Below are 24646 nucleotides of genomic sequence, written 5' to 3'. Positions count from 1 at the left end.
CCCAATCAAGCCTTTGAACCCAGTTAACATTTTTCAATTGAACAAAACAGAGTTAGCTGATCATGCTGAATATTCTAAAAGCTGGGTTATTTTAATACCCTTTCTGCAATTGAGTTAATCTTCTTTAAGTGGATTAGTGACATGAATCACAGCATTGAACCACTGCTGGAATGACATCATGTTAACTTAAATCAAGGGTACGTTCGTAAAGTCGAATAAGTTAAATGAGAATGATGAGGTCATTGTTATTCTTATTTCATTAGACTTTTTGAATGATTCATTTATAACTAAATAGATGTTTCTAAAATTGAAAATATGAATGTTGCTACTGCAGCCTTATCCGAAATATTTTTCTTAGATTGCTTCGGGTGGACAGTTATTTCAATCATTTCACCTTTTAATTCACAATATAAACACTCGAGTAGATTTAGAAACATCGATATTGTCTGGCACCATTTTCTTAACAAAGTAAACTAACTCTTTCCTTTGTGAACTTCTTTAGAGTTTCATTCGAAATGTCATCACCGCAGAGCATGCACACTGAGCAAGACTACTACTTTTCGAACAATTTGTTACTAACGCGTTTAACTAGTTTGACTTTAGGAATGTACCCCAAGTTGCATTCTGTATGAACACTGTCTTGATCTATATTCTCATTATTCCTGGTTAACTTAATCAGGATTAATCTTATCCCAATTAACTTTCATCGTGTAAACATACTATAAGTGTGTTGCACAATTACTTAATTTATTCATTATAACTCAACACTGAACTTTTTAATTGATTATGAAGTTTAGGTATTTTTATAATTATAAATAAAATAATTACAATATGTTTATTTTGTGTTTTGTAAAAAAAAAAAAAATAAACTTCAATAAAGTTTTGTATATTTCTAACATTTCTAAAATAAATATAAATTCATTTTTTGTCCAAAAAACAGTAATTTTTGAGCTATTTTTCCGTTTGACTAATATTTTAAAAATGACATATTCAATCCATAATTGTTAATCTGTTTTAAAGTTTTCTTGTATGTATCTGCTACTTTTGTTTAAGTTTATAATCAATTACTATTATTAATTAATTGTTAAATATAGAATTTCTATGATATTTACAATAAAGGGTTTAATAATAATAGGCTGTCCATAAATGATGTCACACCCGATAAGGAAGGGAGAATAGTTTGGAATGTGATATAATGTAATGAGAAAGGCAAGGGAAATGATCCTTATGGTGTCATGTTTCACATTTACTATCAATCAGTGTCATATATGCTTTTTTAATGCAATATGTCACATTTAAAATATATTATTTAAAAAATTTAGTTTTTACACTTACATTTTTATAGGAACACTAAAAGATGGTAAAGGTAAATGTATACGTATACTTTACTGTAGCCAGTAACACATTATAATCTGTTGTGGCCATACTAAAAGTGATTTGTGCAATCTCTGTGACTATAATGCTGTGAAATTTACATTATCACATTCTCATTATTTGTATGTTACAAATGACTCATCAGTTCTTGTTTTTACAAGTTTGAAGTCAAAAAAACGTTAAGATAAGTAATGTTATAGAATTGTAGGTTGTCTTTGTCTCTAAGTCTGTCAAATCAAACAAATTATTTTTGCATATGCAGAGAACTTTGATATTCATCAAGACTAAGAACAAGCACTATTATATTTACAAGTTAAGCAGTTATTTACTGTGGTAGACTTGTTAAAAATGAATTTTTCAAAAAAATTTGATAAAATTTATTTACAGAATATTACCAAAGAAAAAGAAAATATAAAAACTGTAGCACATCTCATGGACTGAGGGAAAAACTTTTGAATTTGTTTAAAATGGTTTATTCAGAAATGTAATCCAGAAGATACAAAGGGCATTAATGGATGGATATTGATTAGATGTGATAGAACAAAGCATTCCCATGAACACACATGCCTTCAACATTCCCATTGTGTCAATGAAGAACAGTTTCAAACTCATGGGAGTAAAATAACTTGCTAGAAAGGTGTAGCAAAGAGAAAATTTTTTATTAATGTAATGCTATTGTCATTTAATGTTTTATTTTGATAAAAGTTACTTTAGCAGTGTGTTTATGTTTTGACAATGCAAAGGCTTTGTCATGGATGACGACCAATGTGACATCATTTGTAGAGAGGTGTTGTCATAATGTGATAATGAAAGACATACTGAAATTCTTTACCAAAGTTATGACACAAATTGCATGTTTAAATGTTTGTTATTTTTCACTATTTATAAAAAAAAAATCAAAAAACAAACTCAAATTTATCTTATTAATTTTATAATTAAATCATATTAAACAGAAATTTTATAAAATTCTTCATTTATCTTTTTTTTTTTGTTTTTTGAGTATTATAGCTTGAATATAAACAAAATATACATATAAAACCAAAAATATTTGTGAACAAATAGAGTTTTCAATTGTTTTCGAGATTTTTTGTGTAATATGACATGTTTTCAATTATATCTTTCAAGAGCATTAAATAAATAAAATTTTGGTTTCTAACAAACTACTTTTGTTGATTAATTTATGTTATATTTAATGGAAAGTGTATACCTTATCATATGATAACCAATTTTTCATCAAAAATTTAGTCTATTAAAACTCATATCTTCATTTACATTAATTGATTATTTGTGTTATATTTTCCTGCTTAAGAATAATTTAATGTGATATATTTGGTATGTATAGAACTTTTTTATTTCCAGAAATAATTAAAACATGAAATATATAACATGGAAGCAATATAAAATGTATACTAAAAATTTATTAATACCTAGAATATAATGTTTCAAATTGTTTACAATGGAATATTTATAAAAATTAACATCATGTATTATTGTAATAATTAATGAGGCTGTAAGAATGGATATTTGATTTGTATAATAAATATAGACTCACCTAATTTATTTATTTATACTTAACTTTTGTCATTATATTTTTTATAGTTTGGATCAAAGCTATTATATTTTTAAGAATAATCATTACTAGAAAATCCTAGAGAAAGAGCTTTATAATTATTAATTTTCTTTTATTTTGTTGCTGTATTATATATAATTTTCAACAAAGTTCAGGAAAACAAATGTACATAATCTATATAATTTTTTTATTTATTTATATATAAACAGAGCATTTATTAAAAGCAAATTTTTCAAATAAATACGAATTAAAAAAATTTTTTTTAGAATATGACTTTAATAATTGAATGTATAAATGTTTTAATTGATTTTAAATAAATCAAAGTTAAAAAAATTACAGGTATGCACCACTTAATGACAAGCTTCATACATGGTTGACATCCCATAAGATTACAATGCAGCTGAAAAATCTATAGCCATATGCATCTTTTCTATGTTTATAAAGATAAAGAATTATTGTGTTACATATAGCCTATATGATTAATAGACTATATCTTATAGATTTATCTATTTACATTTAATGACAGAATTCCTAAATGATAACATTCCTCAGAACATTTCCCCATCATTACATGGCACATACTTGTACTTAGTAGAAAACATAAATGAATTGTGTATACAATATCAATAAAAAAGATATACTTTTTTATTAATATTTTAAATATAATAATAAATTTCATGGTGAAAAAGTTATATTTATTTGTTACTATATATAGTTTTGAAATTTAAGATAAAATATTATTAATTTTTTTTAATGTTTTTTGAAGGATTTAAATTTTATTAAAAAGATATGTCAGAGTTATAATATTGAAAATTTAAATATCTCAATTGCTATGTATAACACTAATAATCTATTATTGATTCTACAATTTTAGATTCAATGTAGATTATTTTCATTTTCTATTTGAGAAATAAGAAAAAAACAAAAAAAAAAATTTTTCAGAGACAGTGACAGTACAGAAATCATTTTCTTTCTTTTATAATTAAATATTTAATATTCTATTAAAGTGTATAATTCACAAATAATATTTACAGTTCTATAATAAGCATACAAAAATATAATTTTATGAACCACTTTATAAAAGATTTAAAATATATCTACTGTTACAAACACTTCATAACTTGTGCTAAATTACATATAAGAGATTGACATTTTATGTAACATTAAACAACTAATTGTTTACATAACAAGATTCTATTTACAAAAGATTTCTTTATAGAATTTAATTGTTAATCATATATAGCAACTATTACAATAAAATAAATAAGTTTAAAGATATTCTTCCGTTTTAACTTCTATGAACAGAAATGAATAGACATGAAGTCCAAAAATTACATATATATCAATATATATAGATTAAACAAACTGTTTAAAATAAATGCTTCTGCAAGATATGATTGTATCGATAGTTAAAATCTACCTACTGTACAGTACATTATTATTGCTAAAATTCTCAAAGCATACTACAATAAAAAAATATTATATACATTTATTGATAGATTGTAATTATTAATTAAAATATATTTGGCAAAAGCAACCTTCTTAATTTATAATATAAATTATTTTTATAAAATTATAATAAATTATTATTAGTATATAAACTTCTAAATTGATTAAAATTTACAAAATTACTTGATTTTAGTTTAATATTTAACATCATAAAAGTAAAAATTTTCATTGGAAAAGTAGTAATACAAAAATACAATTGTTAAAAATTAATATTGTCTATTGAGAACTGAAATTTTATAGGTATAAATGAATAAATTTTAATTTTATGAATATTTTTGAATACATTGAAGTTTTAAAACAATGTTTTATTCCTATTGATCAATTCTTACATATTACTAGTGTTCAATAAACATGTACCATTCAGTACAACATCTTTAACCAATGTATGACTATAATGAATTTTTTTTGTTATTTTGCATTTTGAAAAATTTATTACTTTGCGGTTTAAGAATGTTTTTGTTCGCCTGAATAAAGTAAATTTTATATTCAAAGTGTTTATGTCTGTTTTAAAATAATCTGATCTATATGTTCTATATGTAAAAAAATGAATTTAATTTAATGTATGTAACATACTGAATGAAAGAATGCTTCAGATAACTAGAGAATACATATTACTAAAATAGGTAATTGCTAAAAGTTAAATTACATTACAGTTAAACACAATATTAATTTAAAAACTTACGAAACTAAGCTATTACAGTTCATGTATTANTAATAACCAATTTTTCATCAAAAATTTAGTCTATTAAAACTCATATCTTCATTTACATTAATTGATTATTTGTGTTATATTTTCCTGCTTAAGAATAATTTAATGTGATATATTTGGTATGTATAGAACTTTTTTATTTCCAGAAATAATTAAAACATGAAATATATAACATGGAAGCAATATAAAATGTATACTAAAAATTTATTAATACCTAGAATATAATGTTTCAAATTGTTTACAATGGAATATTTATAAAAATTAACATCATGTATTATTGTAATAATTAATGAGGCTGTAAGAATGGATATTTGATTTGTATAATAAATATAGACTCACCTAATTTATTTATTTATACTTAACTTTTGTCATTATATTTTTTATAGTTTGGATCAAAGCTATTATATTTTTAAGAATAATCATTACTAGAAAATCCTAGAGAAAGAGCTTTATAATTATTAATTTTCTTTTATTTTGTTGCTGTATTATATATAATTTTCAACAAAGTTCAGGAAAACAAATGTACATAATCTATATAATTTTTTTATTTATTTATATATAAACAGAGCATTTATTAAAAGCAAATTTTTCAAATAAATACGAATTAAAAAAATTTTTTTTAGAATATGACTTTAATAATTGAATGTATAAATGTTTTAATTGATTTTAAATAAATCAAAGTTAAAAAAATTACAGGTATGCACCACTTAATGACAAGCTTCATACATGGTTGACATCCCATAAGATTACAATGCAGCTGAAAAATCTATAGCCATATGCATCTTTTCTATGTTTATAAAGATAAAGAATTATTGTGTTACATATAGCCTATATGATTAATAGACTATATCTTATAGATTTATCTATTTACATTTAATGACAGAATTCCTAAATGATAACATTCCTCAGAACATTTCCCCATCATTACATGGCACATACTTGTACTTAGTAGAAAACATAAATGAATTGTGTATACAATATCAATAAAAAAGATATACTTTTTTATTAATATTTTAAATATAATAATAAATTTCATGGTGAAAAAGTTATATTTATTTGTTACTATATATAGTTTTGAAATTTAAGATAAAATATTATTAATTTTTTTTAATGTTTTTTGAAGGATTTAAATTTTATTAAAAAGATATGTCAGAGTTATAATATTGAAAATTTAAATATCTCAATTGCTATGTATAACACTAATAATCTATTATTGATTCTACAATTTTAGATTCAATGTAGATTATTTTCATTTTCTATTTGAGAAATAAGAAAAAAACAAAAAAAAAAATTTTTCAGAGACAGTGACAGTACAGAAATCATTTTCTTTCTTTTATAATTAAATATTTAATATTCTATTAAAGTGTATAATTCACAAATAATATTTACAGTTCTATAATAAGCATACAAAAATATAATTTTATGAACCACTTTATAAAAGATTTAAAATATATCTACTGTTACAAACACTTCATAACTTGTGCTAAATTACATATAAGAGATTGACATTTTATGTAACATTAAACAACTAATTGTTTACATAACAAGATTCTATTTACAAAAGATTTCTTTATAGAATTTAATTGTTAATCATATATAGCAACTATTACAATAAAATAAATAAGTTTAAAGATATTCTTCCGTTTTAACTTCTATGAACAGAAATGAATAGACATGAAGTCCAAAAATTACATATATATCAATATATATAGATTAAACAAACTGTTTAAAATAAATGCTTCTGCAAGATATGATTGTATCGATAGTTAAAATCTACCTACTGTACAGTACATTATTATTGCTAAAATTCTCAAAGCATACTACAATAAAAAAATATTATATACATTTATTGATAGATTGTAATTATTAATTAAAATATATTTGGCAAAAGCAACCTTCTTAATTTATAATATAAATTATTTTTATAAAATTATAATAAATTATTATTAGTATATAAACTTCTAAATTGATTAAAATTTACAAAATTACTTGATTTTAGTTTAATATTTAACATCATAAAAGTAAAAATTTTCATTGGAAAAGTAGTAATACAAAAATACAATTGTTAAAAATTAATATTGTCTATTGAGAACTGAAATTTTATAGGTATAAATGAATAAATTTTAATTTTATGAATATTTTTGAATACATTGAAGTTTTAAAACAATGTTTTATTCCTATTGATCAATTCTTACATATTACTAGTGTTCAATAAACATGTACCATTCAGTACAACATCTTTAACCAATGTATGACTATAATGAATTTTTTTTGTTATTTTGCATTTTGAAAAATTTATTACTTTGCGGTTTAAGAATGTTTTTGTTCGCCTGAATAAAGTAAATTTTATATTCAAAGTGTTTATGTCTGTTTTAAAATAATCTGATCTATATGTTCTATATGTAAAAAAATGAATTTAATTTAATGTATGTAACATACTGAATGAAAGAATGCTTCAGATAACTAGAGAATACATATTACTAAAATAGGTAATTGCTAAAAGTTAAATTACATTACAGTTAAACACAATATTAATTTAAAAACTTACGAAACTAAGCTATTACAGTTCATGTATTAATTTATTTATCTGAATGAGTTTTGCTATTTAAAAATATAATTAAAAATTTTATTTTTAATTTTATTTTTAAATAGCAAAACTAAAGGTTGCTATGCCTAATATATATAATATTATAATATTGGGCATAGTATATGCCTAATATTATAAATATAGGCAATATATAATATGCCTAATATAATAAAAAGCAAAAAATAAAAGGTTGCTGATGCCTAATATATATATAATTCAATATAAATCATAATAATAAATAAATTATATCTTTAAAAATATTATTTAAAGATAAATTTTTAAAATATATGTATATATTTTATTAAATTCAAATTTCTAAAATTTATTAATATAGGAAGAGATTTTGAACTTTAGAATATTTTTATACATTTATAATATTTGTACTTGTTTTTATACATGCAGTTTTAAAAAGTTTTAATTTAAATGTGTACATAAGATAAGATTTGGCAATTAAGTTTCATGACTAAATCATTCATGAGTTTGTAAAGATACATGAAAAGAAAATTTGAAATATCTAACCAATCTGAACATTCCTCTCTACAGTCTCTTGTGTATTATTTGACATTCATATGCATCACATTAGAGGTTTGTATTAGGCAAATTATTGTCATTGTTCATAATAATAAAACGAAAAATGAATATTAAATTCTGTTGTAAATTTGATGAAAATTCATATGAAATCTAATGATAAAGTAAATGCATGATAGAAAATTCAATGAATAAAGTCTCTTTTTCAGACTTTTCTGAAAAAGAAACTTTTTCAGACTTATTATAATAAAGAAACTTGTGTGCAGCAATGACTAAAAAGTTTTTAACAAAATACAGGATTGAGCAACTGTTTTTGGTTTATTCTTGATTTATTTCCTACACAAGGGCTACATTCAAAGGACTGAGTAGACTGAAACCTAGGATGACAAATCTTGGAATGGCACTTTTTAAAATACCAAGTTGTTTTCTCAAATATTCTTACAAGTATTTAAATAGAATTTTTAATTTTAATTTTTAAATAATAAGCATACAAAAATATAATTTTATGAACCACTTTATAAAAGATTTAAAATATATCTACTGTTACAAACACTTCATAACTTGTGCTAAATTACATATAAGAGATTGACATTTTATGTAACATTAAACAACTAATTGTTTACATAACAAGATTCTATTTACAAAAGATTTCTTTATAGAATTTAATTGTTAATCATATATAGCAACTATTACAATAAAATAAATAAGTTTAAAGATATTCTTCCGTTTTAACTTCTATGAACAGAAATGAATAGACATGAAGTCCAAAAATTACATATATATCAATATATATAGATTAAACAAACTGTTTAAAATAAATGCTTCTGCAAGATATGATTGTATCGATAGTTAAAATCTACCTACTGTACAGTACATTATTATTGCTAAAATTCTCAAAGCATACTACAATAAAAAAATATTATATACATTTATTGATAGATTGTAATTATTAATTAAAATATATTTGGCAAAAGCAACCTTCTTAATTTATAATATAAATTATTTTTATAAAATTATAATAAATTATTATTAGTATATAAACTTCTAAATTGATTAAAATTTACAAAATTACTTGATTTTAGTTTAATATTTAACATCATAAAAGTAAAAATTTTCATTGGAAAAGTAGTAATACAAAAATACAATTGTTAAAAATTAATATTGTCTATTGAGAACTGAAATTTTATAGGTATAAATGAATAAATTTTAATTTTATGAATATTTTTGAATACATTGAAGTTTTAAAACAATGTTTTATTCCTATTGATCAATTCTTACATATTACTAGTGTTCAATAAACATGTACCATTCAGTACAACATCTTTAACCAATGTATGACTATAATGAATTTTTTTTGTTATTTTGCATTTTGAAAAATTTATTACTTTGCGGTTTAAGAATGTTTTTGTTCGCCTGAATAAAGTAAATTTTATATTCAAAGTGTTTATGTCTGTTTTAAAATAATCTGATCTATATGTTCTATATGTAAAAAAATGAATTTAATTTAATGTATGTAACATACTGAATGAAAGAATGCTTCAGATAACTAGAGAATACATATTACTAAAATAGGTAATTGCTAAAAGTTAAATTACATTACAGTTAAACACAATATTAATTTAAAAACTTACGAAACTAAGCTATTACAGTTCATGTATTAATTTATTTATCTGAATGAGTTTTGCTATTTAAAAATATAATTAAAAATTTTATTTTTAATTTTATTTTTAAATAGCAAAACTAAAGGTTGCTATGCCTAATATATATAATATTATAATATTGGGCATAGTATATGCCTAATATTATAAATATAGGCAATATATAATATGCCTAATATAATAAAAAGCAAAAAATAAAAGGTTGCTGATGCCTAATATATATATAATTCAATATAAATCATAATAATAAATAAATTATATCTTTAAAAATATTATTTAAAGATAAATTTTTAAAATATATGTATATATTTTATTAAATTCAAATTTCTAAAATTTATTAATATAGGAAGAGATTTTGAACTTTAGAATATTTTTATACATTTATAATATTTGTACTTGTTTTTATACATGCAGTTTTAAAAAGTTTTAATTTANAAGAACGATTGTCCAATATTTCTATTATTTCAATAGAATACATTATCATTAAAAATATTAATTATGATCATGTAATTAATGAATTTGCTGAAATGAAAGCCAGAAAAGTTCAATTAAAATAAATCTTATTAAAAATCTATTGTAATGTATTTGTTTTATTATTTTCCCAAACCAAATAAATTAAGGGGCCTAAATGCAAATTCTTGCACGGGGCACAGGAATGGCTAGTTACGGCTCTGATCAATAGCATTAAATGTAATGCAAGAAATAAATTTGAGTAATAGATTTAAATTATTTTAAAAATTCACAAAATAATTGAAAAATACAAAAAATGTCTTCACATTTTGTCCTTGTCACACCTCAGAAACGTAACAGTCTTATGGTGGATCGACCTTTTATTGGAGGCTCTCATCTACTTCAATATGTAAAACATGAGAAATTTCCTCTGGTAGTGACAAAATTATAAAAATATATTAATAAATAATAAAAAAAAGTGACTAGGATGAAATGTGAAGACTTTTTTCTGTATTCTTCAATTATTTTGTAAGTTTTTAAAATATATTTATCATCCTAGCCATTTTTTATTGAAATTTAAACGCATTTAAAACATTTTTCCAACAAATATACAAGAGAGTGTAGCTCTGTATAGCTCTGCAAAAATTATTACTTTAAACAATATTAAAAACTTTAACATACATTTCTTTAATTTCTCTTGGTCTTAAAACTTAATTGCCAGCTCTTGGAAGATTTTATTTTTTAATTACATTAATTCATGCTGTGCTGTGATAGAGTTAATAACAGTAATGCTATTCTATTTCTCCATAACAATTGTGGTAACTAAGTTAAATTTGCCATTTATCTACATTTCTTACTATAAATAAAATTATATCAATCTAATTAATAATCATATACATTGCTTATCAATGATTTAAAGAAGTCATATCCAAGTAAATATAAGTCAAATATTTTCTAGGAAAGTAATCATAATTACATTTAATAATTAATTAATATTTATACTGCACAGTCATACATTATTATTCTATCAAACAATATCAAAATATTCTCTTAATTTATCACAACTAATTCATCTTGAAACAACAATAATTTCAGAAAATAATTAAAATTATGTATATCTATGTGTCTTTTCATATCACTTATAAGAATAAATAATTTTAATTTTATCACAATAAAATCAATCACACACAAAACTGTACTAAAATTCCAATTTTTAAGAAAAAAAATCAATAAAAGCTCATTAATCATTATTTACTGTCATATATATGGATGTAATTTGATGTTTATTTAATATGTAAAATAGATGCTAAGCATGTACCTGTATACAACCTAATATTTATTAATAATGTGCGTAACAAATACTCTTTTTAGTTTTGGAAACTAAAATTGTCAAACATTTTTGTGTTATTAAAATAAAATACATAATCTCTCCTATGTATTTAATGTTCTAAATCAGTGTTTCTCAAACTTTTTGCTCACATGACCCATCATATTTGTTTGGAATGGTTCCGCAAGCCAAATGTTTATAATAAAAATGTTAAAAAAAATCTGGTAAACTGGAGTTACTGCATAATGAAATAAAATTATGCATTATTGATGATAACTTCTATGTGTGAAATGTAACATTGAGTACATTCTACTAAGGGTGGTTCAAGCCAATTTTGATTTGTAACAAATAACTTACTTCGATTTCGGTTTTTATTATTGAAATTTAACTACTAAAAAATGCCTGACAATTGTAAATAAAACAGACTGTTTCAAAATTATTCAGGAGTCTAATTTACTTTAAAAATATAACTAGCTTATTGATAAATTTAATGAACCCTTTCTTAAAAAGTATTTTTTCAGATTCTAAGATGATTTTGTAAATTTCATTTTGTACATATACATACACAAAAAAAATTATTTATTGATCCACTTGTGCCAAAATTCATCCATTACTTATTTTTTATAATTTATTTTTATATATGACAATAAACCCAAAAGTTTAAATAAACAAGGAAATATTTTCAAAACCATTGCAACTTAAATGGCTTTATGACTGTCACCTTACATAAAATATCTATTTTAATGTTATTTAAAATAGAAAAGAAAAATCAATTTCATATACACTCATTCTATAATTTTAGTTTTATTACTAAATGACAATAATAATTTAAGAAAAAAGTTAAAAATTTTTCAGTACTTAACAACTGCATCTATCATTCTTAGTTCTTCAAGAATATTTCAGTAATACAAATATTATGCAGTATTTCTGTGGAAGGTAATATCATTTCACAACCCATCAAAATTTTAATGTGTTTGAATTGGGTTGTGACCCACAGTTTGAGAAACACTGTTCTAAAATATATATATAATAAATATGAATTATAACTTAGATATATATATATATATCTAAGTTATAAACGAAATCTTAACAACTTTTTTGTTGTTTGTGTAAGTTTATATTTATTATTATTTGCATTCCTATTTGGATTAAAACTAATATTTTTTTAATTGCGAATTTAAAGTTATCTAGAGACTTTCATGCTGCAAAATAATCTTGTGTGAAACACTTCACATTCATATCATAAAAGATGCTGCAACCTTTTAAATTATTACTTTTATTTTCAAAAAATTTCTTTCAATTAAATTAGTTTAATTAAAAATATATCTCTACAGCTCATCTAAGATTAATCAGAAATCAAACTATAAAAAATTTCTCTGAATAAATTAATTCAGATACTAACATGACATCACTCTAGTAAAAATAGGAAGATAATAAGTTAATCTATTAAATTTTATTCAATATATGAAATGGAATTTCTACATGTCAATTAATATTTACAAATCTTAATAAAATTTCATACATTTTTTTTTGAAGCATAGATTTAAATTATAGATACAACTCTAACTATATAATATATAATTAATTCTAGGCAGCTTTAATTCAAAGTAAAATTATCAAAGGATAGAACTAAAGTGAATCAACACAGTGTTTATTAAACTATATTAATTTGATTTATATAGTTCATAATAATTAAAAATATTTAAATGCAACTAATGAGTAAAATTTATTTTCATGACTGACACTCTTCGACTATTCAAAACAATGATTATGAATGATGTAAATGACAATAAATATAAATGTAAAAGTAACAATCTTTTTATTTTTTCTAGAAATAAGAGAACAGTAAATCAGTAACTAAATCATTACATATTTTAAATTGGTATATGACTCTATTGTAATACATAATTATTCTCAAATTATTAAAATTCACTTTCTCAGAAAAAATTAATTCAAAAAATTTTCAGATAAACTATTTCCATCTTTCAATTATAATTCGCAATTATAAGTATTTAATATTAAAAATATAATATTTTTTGAAATTATTTATAATCAAAGTTCATATTTAAATATAATACATAAAATAACTACTTGTGAATATTAGGTAACAGTTAAGAATGATTTGAATTTAAAAAAACCTTAACTCTATATCTTTTAATTATAAATCATAAAGTTTAGTTAATTAAATTATTATTAAAAACTTAAAAACAGAATTCAAAAGAATTTAAATTAAGTGTAAATAACTGATTACTAATTTCTTTAGTTATTTAAATTAACTAATTTGGCATGTTTCTTATATCTTAATAATCTTAAAAGTATTCTTAACTTTCTTATTTATTATCAAAGCATTTTAAAACTGAGCCTTTGGAATAAAATATTTTGTATCAAAAATTATTATTTCAAAATTGTGCAATATATATTGTAAATACACTAATTTAGTTAACTAATTTTATGTTAGAATTAAGAGAAGATTCAATGATAACAATTTATTATCAAAATAGAAATATTTTGTTAAAAATGCATAGTATCTTAACTTAAAATGTTATAACAAAATTTGAAATAGGTAGAACTAAATTAGTTTTACATTAAAAAAAGTTTTTATTCTTTGATATTTACTAATAAATAACTTAAAACTTTTCAGTCTTCTAAGAAAAAAATTAATTTAAAAAAATTTTTAAATCCTGATTCAAGAACTTCCAACAACCAAGCTTTCATTATTTCTATCAAATGGCATCAGATCAGACTGAAGCAAGGACCAATGAAGTTATTAAACCTTTAATTTTTCTTATCTAAATTCTTAATAATGAACTGATGTTTTTTTTTTTTATTATAAGAATTAATTAAGGAGTGAAATAAAAAAAAGACAAATGAAAAAATGATAAATAAAAGAAACTGATGTTTATATATATGTACATATGTATATAATATTTTCTATTTTTCACTAAAATCTCACCAAAATTCTTTTGAAATCTATGATTATGTGTTTTGTAAATTGATTGATAAAATATGAACTTTTATTTACACCACTAAAGATATTACATCTAATTTACACAATATTTCAATACTACTATTAAGACATGTATATTAGATATGTGAAATATGGATAAGATTTAAAAATTATTAAAAGTATGAAGTTTGCTAATAATAAATATAAAAGATATTCAGGGTTTTCAAGTGGAAAAAGAGCTGAGCATTTTCCCATTGGCCTAGAGAAAACTTAGGAACCCATAGTACTTTCTATCTCTATGAATTATTTTTTTAATTGTTATTTTTACTAACAAAAAATAAAATATTTAAGACTGATTTTTATTAATAAAGAAGCATTCTACATATTTCATTTGTTTAAAAGAAAAGGGAGACCTGCTCTATACAAGCTGTTGATGGCCATACATGTGCTTCTGCTATTTTATCTAAACTATTTCATTGCTATATGAATTACTACTGATTGCTTCGCATTAAATAATATAAAAGTTCATATATGTTTAATTAAACTTTTAATACATATATTCTTAAGAATATTGTAATACGGGTATATATATTAATAGAAAATCTCCTTCAATAACATTAACTAAGACATATATAAGTTCTCACTTTATTCAAACAATTAGTGAAAACAGAATATTTTGTATCAAAAAATATTAATCCAAAAATAAGAAATACATTATCCAACTGAATCAACAAATTTTCAATATAAATACGTAAAAGAAAATTCTGACATAACTATATCAAAATACCAAATTTAAGAACCTTATTGTTAAAAATGCATATTAATTTATCTTAAAATTTTATAACAGAATTAAAAACAAAGAATTTATTCAAAATATAAATATCTTTAGATATAAAAATTTCATGCATTAATTTCATGTTAATACTGAATTTAAAAAAAAATCACTCTAAATATATATAACTTTTACAGGACTAATCTAGATTATCATTACTGTTACTATTATTATAGGTTGAGTTATATTTTTGATTTATTGAAACTATTACAGTATACTCTCAATAATTATCCCTGTGCAGGTTATTTGTGCATGCTTATGTCACAATAAAAATTTATGTCAGGAATACAAATATTAAAATTAAAATTTTAAAAAATCTGCATTAACTCTTGCTATTTAAAATGGTACATTGAGTATCAGAACTACTTCCAGAACATCATGGCATAAATTAAATGGCCTAACAAGTACAGTAGTGCAGTTGATTCTTGAACAATAAGAGCTTTACTTAGGTAAACACTACTTTTTTTCAAAAAATAGGTTGTAAAAATATTTAAAGAAAATATTTTGAATCATTTCCTTATCAAATAAATTATTAATATCAAAAAATTAATAACATTTTATGATGATATCTAGCTAGTAACATGTCATTCTCTGTTGATGGTATAAGAAATCGATTGTGAATTGTGATATGCTAGTTCAATAAATTTTTCTGAATTTCCTGTTTACATCGAACATTTTATTCAACTCTGATCACATCTAAAGCTTAATTAATTAATTAATTATATTTATGTTAAATTTAATATAAATTAAAAACTAAATGAAAGAAAAATCTAGTAACTTTCATTAAAACAGACTTGTAAATTATCCATGTTTTCATGTTATCCTTGTCTCCATTACTGGATAATTATCCCAGACAATCAAGAGTATACTGTATTTTGACTTAAATTGGAATATATTTAAAATGAGGAATTGTAAAAATAAATAAAATGCATTAGTTTAATTACTGCTTCATTTATAAACAAAAATACTAATATAATCTAAAATAACAACTTAACAAATTAAGATAAAAAATATAGAAATACTAATTCAAAGAACCATTTTCCCATCAATACTACTTTAAGATATCAAATTTTTTATGTAAGCTTCAAATATTTATCAAAAATTGTATTGAATATTAAATATATAAGCTAGTTACTTTCATAATTTGCCATCTCCATTTTGAAAAATTTTTCAGGAATCTTAACACAAAAAATACTTTTCTAGACTTATATAAATTAGTTTTTCCATCTATAAAATGGTTCCTAAAAATACATTTTGCATATTTTCAATTGACTAGTGGACTTTATGGAAGAAGAAAATTTATAACAAGCACCTTTAAAACATTAATTCAGTTAAATAGAATTTCATCATAATTAAATGAATTTTTTCTACCAAAGAACAAAATGTGTGTGTAAAAAAATTCAAACATTAAAGTATTAAAAGTTGATCTAATGAAACTTTCAAAAATTTTTGTTCATAAATAAAAATTATTTTTAGCATAAATTATCAACATTTAACAAAATAAACAAAGAAAATATAATGTGCAATTTTTACACAAATGTTAGTTACTAATCAATTAGAATGAATACATTAAAGAAATAGAAATATTAGAGAAGTATCATTTACTCTAATATGTAATAAATTAAATTTAAGAAAATAAATTTAAAAATTATTGCTGTTATGAAGCTAATCTTCAATTTTAATATTAATTTTGTAATAAGCAAAATGGAAGTCAGTAATTGTGATTTTTTTTAAAGTTAATTATAGCATAGTTTGTAAATCTCATATTTTAATGTGTTTATATTTTATTAAATTGATAATATTAATTTTGAAAATATGGAATTTAAAATATGGCAATATTTAAAATAAATACATACAAAATTAACATTTAAGTAAAATTACTATTAAGGTATTACTTTAACTAATTATATAATAATCAAATAAAATAATAAAAATTCTAGTTTGTTAAAGAGAATATATTTTATATACATTCAATATTATATTTTAATTATTGATTCTATATTGTATTAAATTAAATATATACATTTATTTTGTATGCACTATCATGTGTAATATATGTTCTTATATTACAAATTCTATAACTAGTGATTTTAATAAATAAAATACTAAAAATATATATATATATATATATATAAAATTACTACTATAATTTAAACTGTATAGATCTATATATAATTATTTATTTTTGCTGTTGACCAATCACCATCACCACCATCTATGGAGATTTTGATTTTTTCAACATGACAACCATGACCAACAGGAGTCAACTTGACTACTGTATGGACAGGCACTTCCACATGTGGAATTTCTTCTGTATTGTTAAAAAGAAAGTTAACAGAATATTATGGTGGGTTACTTGATCTTTTTTTATTTTAAATGTTTAAAATATATTTTTATTTAAAATAATATTTATATTTTAAAAATTGAATTAATTTAAAGTAAAAATGACACATTAACATGCATTTCTTTTGTTTCACAGAAAGATTTTTTCTTTTTTTGATATATTAATATACTAATAAAATCTAAGATTATGATTTATTATTTTATTAAAATGAAGTAAAATTTACCTGCATTTTTATCTAAGAAATATGCAAGAAGACATCTTAATATAGCTTGATGAGCAACAACTAATACATTTTCTTGTCTTTCAAGTTCCTATTAAAATATAGTTAGGTTTAATAACTTCAATTATTTTAAAATTAATGAAAAAATTATACATGATTTCAAGTAATCTTTATTATTAGCTGAGATCAGATTAATATATACATCATGAAGGTTTTGAAGGGTCTCTTCTATACTAATATTATAAAGAGGTAAAGTTTGTAAGTTTGGATGTAGGAGGTAATCTCCGAAACTACTCATCCAATTTCAAGAATTCTTTCACCAATATTTAGAATGGACCTTCAGGGTGGACATAGGCTGTATATTATTCCATTAAACATTCATATAAATTAAAAGATATAATCTAGGTAAGTGTTATATTTTTGGTGTCAGTGGGTGGTGAAGGGCAAGACGTGTACGTATACGAGATAGGTAACCATGTGGTGCAGTCACGTGCGTGGTCAGCGAGATACGCAGTGCACGTGTCTGAACTTGTGCTAAACATTTGCCTATTTGTTGTCGCTTAAAATAATGAATATCTTTTGACCCATATGCATTCCTAAAACATTCATATAAATTAAAAGATATCATCTAACTGATACTGTTATAGTCATAAACTAAATTCCACACAAGCAAAACCGCAAGGCACAGCTAGTCTAAAAAATAAAAATTTTAGGTAGGAAAAACACTTAAGAATTATAATTTTTTATCTATATAATCAATTTTATTTCAATATCAAGGTAATATAACATAGCATAGTGTAACATAGTAGAATAGTAAGATGCACTTACTACAGAAGGTAATTAAGTGATTGGTGTCAATATGACATGTCAATGGTTAATAGACAGCATCAGATAGGGAGTATGGTCAAAGCCTGAGGTGATTGCTAAATTAGCTAGGGTCTCCAAGCTAATTTAGCAATCACCTCAGGCTTGCAAATGTTTGATATACAATATGGTAAATATCTGGAGTTATTTTACTAAAATTGTACTGTTTTTATAAGTGATAAAGTTGTGGTGAAGAAAAAGATTATGATTTATCTCCAACATAAACTTCTTAACTGGTAAAATACTGTTGACAGGATCGATATTTTGGAATTTCTTACATGGGAAAACTTGTTAAACAGGAACTTGTTATGCAGAAAATTTTAACACACATCTTATGGTTTAAAGGCCAGGACAATAGAAATTGGACTTCTTATGCAGGAAAACCTCTTAGGCAGAAACTTCTTAAATGGGTTCTACTATATGCACAAACAAATTGTCAGTCATGTTAGCTGATTGTGCAAATATATATGAAATTCTTTGTTACAGATATCATAAAATCAATAAAAATTCAAACACAGCTTAGAGATGAAACATTTAGGAAATTAAAGATGTTTAATTGACACAGTTATTTTAAGATAATTTGACAATGATAATCTATCTAAGTTCAGTAATTTAGATTAAAAGATATCCACTTTACATATTATTGACTAAATCAGTTTCCAAAGAATGAAGAAATTAAATTTTATTGATAGATGGACAGAAAAATACAGTGAAAACAAGTTGAAGAAATGTTGTTGGACCTTCTCATTTGAAAAGAGTTATCATTAAGGATTAGTTTTATAAACTGAATCATCAAATGTTAACAAATGCAGACAAGAAAATCAAACTTATCCACTCAATAAAATAAGGAAATAACATGTAGAAAGGAGTAGTCCCAACTTCACAAACAAAGTCAAAACAACCATATAAGATTCTAAAAAACAAACAAAAAGAAAGAAAAAAAAAAACAAACAAGACCCATAAAAATCAACAGAGAAGCCAAAGACTGGAAAAATTTAACTCCTTATTCATTTTTTCCTGTAGTACAAGAAAATCAAAACAAATATATAAATATATATTTTTTTGATTCATATATTTTTTATTTATATGAATATTATTTATATAAAACCAAAGTTTGTCAAGTTTGAAAATCCTGTTGTCAAGTTCGAGACCTGTCCATCTGTTCATTCTTCACTCGATCTATGAAATTTGATACAGTTCATTATGTATGCCATCTGTATGTTTGTAATTTGTACTTTTAAGGTATGTTTTTTTAAATGTGTTATATCTATGGAATGTTTAATTCGTGTATTTATATGTAAATTTTCTCATGTTTGATTTTAATGTTTATTTGGCTGAGGAGGGGCTAATGCCCAAAATGCAATTTGTAACTAGCATCCCAACTGAATAAAGAGATGAATAATCTGTCAAGTGTTTGAAAGGAGTCACTTTATTGTGTCTGTATAAAGCAATATATATATAAAAGCAATTTCATCAAGTTTAATCAGTAGACAGCCATGACCATGTTTTCATACATGAAAGAATTCATAAGGGTTTACTAATTTTATAATCAGAAAATAAAATGAATACAACTGGATGATTATGAAAGATATCCATATCTCATTAAGAAATAAAATACCCTATCACAGTTAAAAAAAAAAAGCACATTTTTGTTATAAATACAGTCTCTTCATTCTACACATAGTCTGGAGTGATAAATATATGTTTCATATTTGCATATTACACTGCAAATTTTTTCATTTGACAATCCTCAAAAAGTTTCAAAGAAATATCAAATAAACAGCCAGATTCCATCACCAAGCTATTTGAAGTAATTATTAGGTTGGTTGCATTTATTGTACAAAGTAACAAGTTATTTCTAATAGATGGAATCAATATAAATATAACACCCATTGCAAAGCCTGATATGTATATAGAAACATCACCAAATGATTGCATAAAAAATCGGGCTATAATTTTGCTAATTTTAATAATTAATACTAAGTAATTTAATACTAGAGGTAGATGTTAGGCATCATCTCATAATTAAATTAATAATTATAATTTTAATAATTTATTGAATAATTTAGAACCATCTGGAAGAAAAGAACAGACCCAGAGTGGGGCTTGATTAACCGCGTAAGGTTATATCTAAATTTAAATACATCTGGAAGTGAAGGCTTGCTCAAAGTCTGAGTGGCACAACTGGCAAGTGGAGACTGTGAGTTCAAGTTAACTATCATAATTATGAAAAAGTATAATGAGATTAAGTGATTTATTAATGTGTGTTAAATAAATATAAGTGTTGTAAAATAAAAATCTCAAAAAAAACCTACTAAAACTAGTTAAATCAGTAATAAATAATCATAAATTTTAATATTTAATACAATACTCATTTTAGACAGTTTTTCTGCAATAATCTGGACCCTTGAACTAAGGACCCAGTTCTTCTCATCTTTTCTCTCCTATTTTGATTCCTAAGATTACCAACTCTCCAAACTCAACTGGAAACTCCCAAAATTTGATATAAGTTTTTAAATTCTTGAACTCCTAAATTGAAACCTACTATCAACTGAACTAAATAATGATGATAGAACACCAAGTATTTGAATTTACAACACTACATAGTGTTTAAGAATCAAAGAAAAGTCACAAAATGGTTTCAGATTATCAAAAAAAAAAAAAAAAAAACCCTACTATCTGTTTATACTTGACTGCTTCTTGTTCTTGTTTTAATTGTTATAAGTAAGCAAAAAATTGTTAGAGAGAACCAGAATTGCTTGAGAGAACTGATCAATAAAACCTGTATATCCACATTAGTTGTGTGTTTCTGTACAATTCATTCTCTTTTCTTCTGTATTTACTCAATGTGATGATAATTTTTGAATTATATATTAAGATAGACTAAAGAATAGGTGAAATGAATGTTTTGATATTGCTGAGAGTAAAAAACATCAAATCTAAAATTTTTTAACCAAACTTTTAGATACCAATTGATGTTTGAGATTCTGGAAAAACTTCTCCTTCAAATGGTGTTTAATAGCATGAGCCTGGAAATGTTGAAAAGTCACTCTTCACACAAGTATTCTTCTTGCCAATTAAACAATACAATTTTTGAACTCTAATTTTAATTACTATCTTTTGTTTTTCAGTAACTTTAGATATTGAAAAACAAAAGATAGTAATTAAAAGTAATTATATGATCTCATACCTGCATACTGCTTAGCCCTTTGAACCATTGTTTGATTGGACTGTGGGCAGCAATTTGAAAAAATTGTAGACCTATAAATTTCCATTGTCATCTGTCTGTCTTTCCTTAATCTCGAGAACAGAGTTAGATAGATGAAGACCAGATATGGAAACCTTAGGGGAGGAGGCCCTGATTAACTATATACGAACTTCTGATGCAAACCAGAAGTCACATTTAAATTTAGAACTTTCCCCTGAAAGCAGTTAATAGATATCCAACATGACTTCATTGCTAACAAAAAAGTATGATGTACTGGTACAGAGGCAAGACACTAAAGTACTAATTTGAGGTGCAGAGCATATATCTTAAATGAAATAAATTAAAAATATGATTAAAAATTGCAGACCAGCATTGTGACAATGTCACAATAAATAATCACTCGTTAGTTTCACATTTCTTTTTTGCAATATCTCTCACTAACATACTGCAATTTTTGGAAATGACTGATTATCTTCTGGTCAAGTTGTAAATTGCAAGCACTATATTTTTTACTGCAACCTGGCTTTTGAGAAATGGACAATGTCTTACAATACTTAACATTCCATCCACTGTACTTTGGGAAATTTGTATCTCATTTGCTATGAAATGCTTTGATTTTTCTCGATTTTAAACTCATTTGTCAACAATTGTTTTTTGATGGTCTATTTCCTTCATTGTTTAAAAGCAAAAGCACAATGGGAAACTAATAATGGAAAGAAATAGTATTCCACAGCATTTATTAAAATACAACTTTATTAAAACTGATAACAGAATTCTTATTCTAATTATTTGAAATTGTTGCTATGTTAACAAACAGAATTATAAATAATAAACAAAACAGTTAACATCTTTTGAAGTTTTATACATTTCTATCATAACGGTCATTAATTCTTAAATTTTTTGGACTGAGTAACATAAGTCACACCTAGACAGGATTTACAAAAAACATATAGAGCCAGTTTTAAACAAGCTTCCTTCTAGTAAACTGTGCCTTTTATATAGCCACTCTTTACTGTATTGTTACACTAACTAAAATTCTACCTATACCTTATAATAGGGCCATTTTCCAGTTTTTGTTACTTAAAACTTGCATTCACTGCTAAAAAGCTTAAAGGTTTAAAAGTTAATACTTTCAATATTAATTTTTTTCATCTTCTGGAGTTCCTTTCTATTTCATTAACTTTTCTCTTAGTTTCCTCTCATTCTACACTATTAAAACTAAATTGTCTGTGTAAAGAAGGTCTCAGGAAGCCCTATTTATATTCCTTTAACATTATCTTCATTACCATCACTAAAAGGGTACAAATTTGCAATCAATACTATAAACACTTCTATGCTATAAACAAAGTGAGAAATGTTTTGTCTTAGTCATTTCAATACTATAAACTCAAATTATTATTATTTTCTATTTATAATCCATTAAATTTTAAAGATTAGCAAAACACTATTATATTTTAATAGTATTTTAATAAATGATAATTACTAAATGAAAATTTTTTATCCTTTTTCAGATAAAATTTAATTAAGCTGTTAAGAATGATACTCATGTTAAATTTTGCTAATTAATTTAAAAAATAAAAAATAACACTTACCATTATAACAGGTTCTAATCTTGCTACAACATCTTCATATGACTAAATAAAATTTTCAGTTTTATTTATATTAATTTAAATTTAATTAACAATGCACAAAATGTAAATTTAGAAAATTATTATTATTTAAAATAACATTAATTAGGAAAAGAGTAATAAATAAAATAATTCTTGAGACTAGCTTAAAAGAATTTATTTGATTATATTATTAAAAAAAATACAAAATATCCTATCCTATCCATATAATATTATCAAGTATCCATAAATAATATTATATTATTACATTATATTACTTTACAATGAAATATAATATTAAAATAATTGTGTAATTCCCAAATCGCATTTCAATTAGCCAATCTGTGTGAGAGAGAAATTAACTTAATTCATGATGATTTTTTTTTTTTGCAAACTTGTCGTAAATCTATTATCTTATTGCAAAAATACTTAACAATGAGAAGTTTATTTTTTCACAAATGAATCATGTTTGCAGAAGAAAACTATTCATCCATAAGAAAATACTGAAGAGCTTTGCAGTATTTGAGATATTTTATTATAATGATGCTTCTCTAATGATAATATATTTTTATTTGATATACACTGCTGGCCATTAAAATTGCAACACCAAGAAGGAAAGCAAATAAAAAAAAGATATTTATTGTACATAAACAGTAAGGCATGAAGACAAAATGATTAAATTTGCAAGCAGTTTGGGGTTTACAGGGGTGCGAAATTAGTAGACACAGTTGCCACCCCTGGCAGCTAAAACGGCCCTTATCCGGTTAGGCATGGAGTCAAACTGGGCTTGGATGACAGAAATGGGCAACTCATTCCATGCTGCTTCAAGTCTATGCCACGCTTCATCAACTGTATTAGCAGGAGAGGGGTGGCGAGCCAGTCTCAGCAACCCATGACCAGATGTTTTCAATT

At 23.2% G+C, this 24646-nt stretch overlaps 1 protein-coding gene across 3 annotated transcripts in view; it reads right to left on the bottom strand.

Annotated features, from left to right (window-relative positions):
• The window catches only part of LOC111620284 (6-phosphofructo-2-kinase/fructose-2,6-bisphosphatase-like), an 85199-nt gene that overhangs the window by 8242 nt on the left and 52311 nt on the right, over window positions 1–24646 (bottom strand). For 2 of the 3 annotated variants that reach the window (XM_023362182.1, XM_023362180.1), the window contains exons 11-12: window positions 23720–23761; window positions 18059–18146 (exon numbers count right to left, since the gene is read on the bottom strand). In XM_023362182.1, the coding sequence (XP_023217950.1) occupies window positions 18059–18146; window positions 23720–23761 (130 nt within the window). Of the gene's footprint in view, window positions 1–17641; window positions 17803–18058; window positions 18147–23719; window positions 23762–24646 lie in introns of those variants that run through there. The other variant, XM_023362181.1, reaches the window with a different exon arrangement.

The sequence above is a fragment of the Centruroides sculpturatus genome, unplaced genomic scaffold (assembly GCF_000671375.1).
Source record: "Centruroides sculpturatus isolate CEXI.00-Female unplaced genomic scaffold, Cexi_2.0 scaffold4, whole genome shotgun sequence".
In the NCBI taxonomy this organism is placed as follows: Eukaryota; Metazoa; Arthropoda; class Arachnida; order Scorpiones; family Buthidae; genus Centruroides; species Centruroides sculpturatus.
Note: the sequence above shows the minus strand (reverse complement) of the source record. Positions and strands in the feature narration are given on the sequence as shown.